At 35.8% G+C, this 7,815-nt stretch overlaps 1 protein-coding gene across 4 annotated transcripts; it reads left to right on the top strand.

The window, feature by feature from the left end:
* Nucleotides 1–2,243: 2,243 nt before the first annotated feature.
* On the top strand, nucleotides 2,244–6,478 carry LOC117616783 (28 kDa ribonucleoprotein, chloroplastic). Of its 4 annotated transcripts, none has more exons than XM_034346197.1 (5): nucleotides 2,244–2,755; nucleotides 2,876–2,974; nucleotides 4,735–5,022; nucleotides 5,109–5,306; nucleotides 6,213–6,478. In XM_034346197.1, exons 1-4 carry the CDS (start codon nucleotides 2,360–2,362, stop codon nucleotides 5,253–5,255), a joined length of 930 nt encoding a protein of 309 aa, XP_034202088.1. In that variant the 5' UTR covers nucleotides 2,244–2,359; the 3' UTR covers nucleotides 5,256–5,306; nucleotides 6,213–6,478. The 4 variants fall into 4 exon arrangements, with proteins under 4 accessions (XP_034202088.1, XP_034202089.1, XP_034202091.1 ...); XM_034346198.1 differs by having other exon boundaries at nucleotides 2,294–2,755; nucleotides 6,255–6,478; XM_034346200.1 differs by lacking the exon at nucleotides 6,213–6,478 and adding an exon at nucleotides 5,819–6,160 and having other exon boundaries at nucleotides 2,294–2,755.
* The last annotated feature ends 1,337 nt before the right edge of the window (nucleotides 6,479–7,815 follow it).

The following is a 7,815-nucleotide window of genomic DNA, read 5'->3' as shown; positions in this document are numbered from 1 at the left end:
TTGCAGTTTTCATTTAATTACAATTGTTTTTGTATTTGTTTTCATTTTCGTTTTTATTTTTTTAACATAATTGATATATACATTGTATTTTTGTTGCAGTTTCTGTTTTTATTTGCAGTTTTTGTGTGAATAAGTGTTGAAATGATTTTTTTTATTTTTTATTTTAAAAACTGTTGATTGTTTATATAAATATTGTATAACTGAATAAATATTACAAAATCACGTTTGATGTAGTGGTTTGTGAATGAGCCTTCCTCCTTTGAGGGTCAAAGTTCGAGTCCATTCAATGACACAAAATCTTTTCTTTTAAAGGTGAAAAAGGGCAACGAAGTTAGTCCCCCGCATACGGTGGTGGCCGGCGGCGGGATTTCGACAGTGGTGGCTAGCTGGCAACAGGATTCTGGCAGTGGTGGTTGGCTAGATATGGACATGTGGCATAGTATCTTTACTTTAGAAATAATATATAGTGACCTAACTTTTAAGTTGTAAAAAGATCCTCTTTTTATTTTTTATTTAAAAAAATATATATTAAAAAAGGTGTAGCCGAGCGGCTGTACTCATAATTTAAAAAACAAAATAGTATAGCCGAACGGCTATACTCCGTTTGCATGAATTTTTTTTGCTAAAAATAGTATAGCCGGGCGGCTGTAATCTATTTTTAAAAAAAAATTAATAAAATTGTATAGCCGGGTGGCTATACTTATTTTGACACGTGGGCACCAAATCAAAAGGGGTCTTTTTTTTACGTGAATAAATAGTATAGCCGCAAGGCCGTACTTTTTTTTTACTGAATTTTTTAAAATAACTAGAAAACCTCTCCCAAAGAAATATCGTTGACAGAGGTCTATGCCGGCAAAATTTTGCCGGATTAGTCATCTCCTGAAAAAGCCATCTCTGGCAATGAAATTTCGTCAGGAAATGTTTAATTCGACAATTTTCGCCTGGTTAGACATGTGCCAACGAACTTTCGTCGGAACATAAATTTATTTTTTTATATAAAGATTAATATAAACTTAGTATATTTAGGTTAATTAATTTTTTAAAAATTTATTTTTAGTAATTAAATATTATCTTTGGCTAATTTTAATTATTATTTCTTTAGTAAATAATTAGTATTAAATATTTTAATTAACTTCACGAATTATATTACTCCATAAATAGTAATTCAAATTTTCTATTTATATAGTATAGTAGCGCAGCTATACTCTTTAAATATATTTCCACATTGCACCAACAATGAAAATATGGATTTCTCTGTGGGCTTATCTTTTGAGGTGCCCTTTGTGAAAATCCCACATCGAAAATCCACACTAATATTGTCTCTATTGTCTCCTTTTGAGTTTTTACTTTTCCAGAGTTATTACCCATATAAAGAATTTAGCATTTTCACATTTAATACTTGTATTGTACACGTATATATGTATTTTTCATGTTTAATACACTTGTTGTTTACAAAATTCATGTATAAAATACTCACATATTATTGAATAAAAATAAAATATATTAAAATATTAATTATTCATTAAGTAAATAATAATCAAAACATAACTACTAATTAAAGTAATTAAAAAAGAGAAATTCTGATTATGCTACTCAATGGGTATAGCCGCGCGGCTATACTCTTTTCACAAAAAAAATCTATTTAAAGAGTGTAGCCACGAGAGGCCTCAACTCCACTCTCGTTTGCAGTGTTGATTTTATGTGACATTTTCAATTAAATTTAGGGGCAAAAATTGTCATTTCAAGTTTAGCCCCTAGAGTTTTTGGAGCAATGATTTCTAACCATACCGATTTACATTTTGATCATTTGGCTCTCGTAGTCCTCAACTTTACTTTCTCTCACATAGTTGGTCCAGTCGTCATAATCTATTTAGCCCTTATGTTGCACTATTGTTCATTTCTGTCAATTTTTCTGTTAAATGTAAATAATTAATTAATTAATTTAACAATTAAGAAGGCAGTGGGAGTGTTCACACACAATGATGAACCCCCCACCAATAGGCTACATGCCAACATCTCTAGCACTGAACTAGGAATCCATCGATAGAAAGATTAGCTGACGTGAAGGAAATGATCAATAATGCAAAGGGGATCCTAATTTAAGGACCACATAATATTGAAATTCAATTTGAAAAATGTCAATAGGGTAATACTTGGGAGATGATTGCTACAGTTTAACCTAAAAAAATAAAAAGAAATAACACATCATATGATACTAAAACGACACCGTTCTCACCCACCCTGCCAGATTTTTTACTCACTTGACAATCCAAAGACTGCGCTTATCCAAAACCCCACGCACAAGCACATTTCCCCCTACTTCGAAGTTCGGGCTTAACAGTCGCAAAGCTCAACAGCAATGGCTTTGCTTCGTTATCCTTGTTTCCTCACAGAACAAGTCGTCCATCTAACGCCTCTACTGTCTCTGCAAAACTCTCTGCAAAACCCACAACACCTCTCCAAGCACACACCAACCACTCTCTCTCTTTCTGGGTCTCTTTCCTCACTCTCTCTTTCTCTCCCACACACCCACACTCGCTCATCTTCCATAACTCGGACCAAAAGGCTGAGCAACTTCGTTTTCAAATTCTCCTCTACTGCTCAAGAACAAGCTCTTGATGAAAGCCCAGTGCTGGAGGCAGAGCCCGAAGAGTTCTCTGATACAAGATTGCTTGCCCAAAATGTGCCTTGGACTTGTACCCCAGAAGACATTCGTACTCTGTTCGAGAAGTACGGCACCGTCGTTGACGTTGAGGTTTTCATTTTCCATTGTTCTTTACTTTGAAGCCTCTGTTTGTTATTCGGTATTAATAATGTGTGATTTTATTTGATGGGTTTTGATTATTTTTGTTTGTTCTTTGCTGTGGTGGATAAGCTTGCCATGTATAACAAGACCAGAAACAGGGGTTTGGCATTTGTAACAATGGGTTCACCGGAGGAGGCTCTTGCGGCTCTCAACAATCTCGAATCTTCTGTGAGTATATTGGGTTCTGTTATCTTCTGTGAATGTTTGCATTGTTGTAAGTTGAGTTTTATGCTTGGTTTCGTCCATGAGAAAGACTACTAATTGGTAAAGCAGTTCAAATTTGTGAATTTTATAAATTTATCACTATATAAGACCTGAGTAAATTAAGTACTACTTCTGAAGTGAGACCTAGTATTCTACTTATCTACATGACTGTTTTGTGTTGCTTCGCTGGTGTTGAAAGTTTATGCTTTCTAAAACTATAAAGAGAAAAATTTTGTTCTTTGTTTTGTGTATGTTTGTTGCACTTCCCGTGTGTATGAGCTTTGGAGCTGAATTTATTGGAGAAACTCACTAGTATCCTGTGGACTATAACCTGTGTCCCACAGTTGGCCTTTAACTTTCAAGTGCATGACTTTAAACTATCATCTTATGGGAGTAGAACATGACTACTTATTTAAGGGCATAATTGTTATCCTATTCCTTGAGATTGTGATCTATTGTGTCATATCTCCCTTTGTAAAGGATAAAAGTCATTCAATCAGTCACCGAGAGAATATAAATGGCAATGCCTTAGAGGCTTCTAGTGCATCTGGAAACACCCATTTAACTCCATTATCATCATCATGCCAAAACATCTATGTGCCATCATTCTTTCTCATGGCAGCATGCTTTAGCACCATAGCCTCTCATTCACTCACTTTCTTATTTTCCTTCTTCCACCTCTGCCATTCGTTTGTGATCTTCATACTTTTGTTGGACATGCCTTAAATTTTGTTCGACAAGCAGAGCTACTCTAGCATAAGGGTTGGAGTTGTGGAGGCCTTGATGGAACTAGGGGTTGAGCTGGAACTATGGTATACTGTACTTCTACCACGCAAATTTTAATTTTGTAGTTGTTCAGGAGGCTGTGAAGGTGCCCTGTCAAATGACAATATGAACTTATTGGGGGGCATTAGCAACTGTTTGGGCTTGGAATTGGAAGTGGAAGAAAATTTATATTTGGTTGGGGAAAATTCGTGTAAAATTTGTGTTTGTTATGAGTAGTCACCACATAAGACATACATATTGCCGAGTGGTAACAACCAGAATCTTTATAAAAGAATGTAATGAATAAATACTGAGAAGCTTGTTGGTTGTCAATTGCATCCTTATAAAAAATAGGTACCCATTGGGTTTGTTCTTCTTTTTGTAAAGAGCCTTTAGTGCTAGGAGGAGAGTGATGAAGAGTGGAACATTGTCAAAAGAGGAGAAAGCAAGAGAGGAGCAAAGAAAGGGAAGGGGAGAGAATTGTATGAGGTTTTAGGGAGACGAAAAGAGGTATGTGTTTGAATGGAGTGATAGCAGTGGTGCAGGTGAGAAGAGGTTTAGGGAAAGGGAGAGGAAAGAAGACAGTGGTGGTAGTGGTGCCACTGTTGGCTGAATCTTAGAGAACAAGATGACCATAAAATGCCCTTGACTATTATGCTACTGAGTGAGTACTCTCTTCACTACTGTTAAAAAAAAAAAATCAAAATTACAGAAGTTACAATAAGGACCAATCATAGTTTAAGGGGTTAAGTGTCTAATTTTGAAGTTCAAGAACCAACGTAAAACAAAAGTTAATATGTTGGCTTTTTCAATTTTGGAAATGTGCTAGATAAAGAAAACAAAATTTAATTATATATTTTCTCCACTATAATTTGAGCAAGAAAATGTATGATTACTTGCGTTGCTTCCTTTCCATATTGTATTGTAAAGGATCTCCTCATATTTGGAATGCTTCATAGGAAATGGAGGGTCGTATTATAAAGATGGCTTATGCCAAGCCGAAAAAGACGAAGATTCCCCCTCCTTCTTCGCAACCCAAGCCAGTAACTTTCAATTTGTATGTGGAAAATTTGCCATACGAAGCAAGGTCTAAAGATCTCAAGGAGCTTTTTAATTCAGAGGATTGTAGTGTTGTTACCGCGGAAGTTGTATTCCAAGGTAATCCGAGAAGGTCTGCAGGATATGGATTTGTGGGCTTCAAATCCAAGAAAGAGGCTGAGGCAGCCCTTTCTGCTTTCCACGGGAAGGTAATTTTCTCAACAGCGTTCCGTACAGATTTACAGTAGGCTATTTTGAAATGAAGATTTCCCTTAGAAATTTTTTTGTTCTGCAGTTGCTTATGGGAAGACGAATTCGTGTGGCCCGTGGTAAACAATTTGTTAAAGTACCAAAAGAAGAGAGTTCACAGTTGGGTGATGAATCTACTGAATTGAATTCTATTGTCGAGCAAGTGAACACAGATGTCAATGATACAAATTGAATGTGGGGCACAGTGAAATTTCTGTGTTTTCTTCACATCATGTTTGTCTAGGTATGTCCTCTCTTAAAATCATGTTCATGTTTGAAACTAATATAGCTATTTATGTGGTATGTCTGTTTTAATTTTAATTTTGTAACTTTTTAATAAACATTTTGTTAGTTGGACAATTAGGTCTTTGGGTGATCTGGAGCATTAGTTGTTGGTTCACAAGAATATGCATTGTAATATGTTTCCCAATTTCTGCAGTAACTGCTGCATACTTTAAACCACCACAAATTACATATGTACTGTAAATTGATAGCTCTAACAAACAAATGTTTTCATCCACAAAGTTTAATTGCATAGATTGAAAGTAAAATGGTATACTTGTAAATGACCCAAAGTTGAATGGAGGTCGTCGCATTTAGCCTTTATCAATGCCATTACTTTATTTTCTTGAGCATTTCTCACGTTTTCATAGGGTTCTGTGGACCTCTTGACTGGTTTACTTCAGTGCTGCACTGGTCCAAGCCATATATTAGCTAACCTCATCTTGCCCTTATGCTACTCTGTGCATCTTAAAGCTTACTACGTCAGAATATCTCTCTGCTTTGGATTTCCAAACTGTTAACCACACCAACAGGAAAGCTGTGACATGTTCTGGACCTCTGGTTAGCGATTCAGGAAAAGTGAAGTTAAGAAATAGGATTTCCTTGATCTTCTAAAAGAATTTGCTTGCTAGATAGTGGTAGACAAACTTACGAAAACAAGGGTGAAGAATGATTTTGTGAACTTCGTAGATTTACCTGGAGAGTGGGGTCGAATTCTTTGGCAGTTAACTTGCAATAATTAAGATCAGTCACGATATATGCTAGCACTTGTTAGCTGTAACATTCATTTTTGTTAAACGGATATCTGTTGTTTGAGATACCATCTTAGTGTTTAAATATTCTCTCTCTACCTCCCTCTCATTTGCAGGAACATTTGTGTATGCTCACTTCGACTTTCCTTTCCATGCAGACTTGGTGAGATTCTCACCTTATTTTGAGGGGCTAATATTTAGGGGCATTCCATGACTTTAGTACTTGTACAAGGTTGCTGGGGTTCTAGAGGCTGGTTATGTACGTAGGCTACAAGTTTGGATAAATTGAGCTAAATGTATTACAAATTTATTTCAGTGTCTTGACTATGATACAATATGAAAGTGCTTGCATGCAAATGGAAAATTAAAATCACAAAAAAAATAATAATATATATATCAGGAATGGAATACGGATCGATGAATTTTTCGTGCGTGGAAGTTATATTAGACAGTTTAGACCTTAGTTTTATTCCTTGTCATCTCATCTTTAATGCCAGTGCAACTTGAGTTAAGAGTTAATCTTAATGATTTTGATGTAATTATCGTTTTTTTCTTGTCACCGAATGGTTTAAAACTTTAGGTTAAGTGCTACTTTTTTTCCTTTTTGGGATCTTGTTTCTTATGTAGTCTTGGTTAGAATAGAAAATGGCATCAGAGTTTATTTCATATTTGCTTTTAGGCAGTAGATTATCCATATTCAAAAACTCAGGCGAATGAACACCAAAAAAAAAAAATCCCTCTTGCCTATAAAATGAGTTTTGTAATTTTTGCAGACATTATTACAGTTTGAGCTATCCAATGGGCCTTCTGGTAAAAATGAAAAAGTTAAAAACCAAATGAAGGGCTAAGTGCTATTGACGTTGAGATTTTACCTCAGAATTAGGTATCCATGAATGATGCCATTGAACTGGATGTGTTTTGGAACTTGTCCTAGGTCTATTTCTTACGCTATGCTGAAAGTATGCTTGCAACGTGATTCTAGAAATAAATCAATAAATAAGTTTGGCTAAGTGCAACTGTTCTCCAGAACTGAGGTCTGAAGTTTCTAGTTGGAACGTTTGTAACAAAGAAAAAGCAGATGACTCACTCTTTCTTCGTGTCTAAGATTTAAGAGTTTACGGATCTGTGTGGAATTGATATGGATTTTAGAGTTTTAGATTTCGTTTTGTGGCTCGACTTGAACTGGATTGAGATTGAGTTCAAATCCGTCTTTATAAGTTTTAACTCCCTAAATGAGACTTGTAAAGCAGAATATATTGAATTATCATCTAATTTGATAAATTTAGTTTCGGCATTTATAAATTCACCAAACAACAGACAAAAACTTACATAATTTAATTAAAATAGTCTAGTTTAATCCGAACTACTAAAACATGGCAGGCCTTTGATTAGATCCTCTTGAACTTGCTAACCTTAGCCAGTGAGCAATGGAACTTGCCAGATCAAAAGTTGTGTGCCTGTCCAGGGCAGTTGTTGGAACCCAAAGGACCCCAACAACCCTTACCAAACCCAAAGTCATCAATTCAAAACCCACATCCAAAGTGACAGACTGCGAAGCCATGCCTCTGGAAAAGTATGCGATGTGGTGAGACGGTCCCACTCGGTTCATTTGGGTCATGAGTCATGAAGAAACAGAAAATCATGCGCATGACGACTTCTACTCAGTTGTTAGGTGACCCGTTTTGCTCATAGAATGTGACTTCCCATCTCCACACCCAC

This window comes from Prunus dulcis, chromosome 1, assembly GCF_902201215.1.
Source record: "Prunus dulcis chromosome 1, ALMONDv2, whole genome shotgun sequence".
In the NCBI taxonomy this organism is placed as follows: Eukaryota; Viridiplantae; Streptophyta; class Magnoliopsida; order Rosales; family Rosaceae; genus Prunus; species Prunus dulcis.
This window is presented reverse-complemented; position numbering and strand designations above follow the sequence as displayed.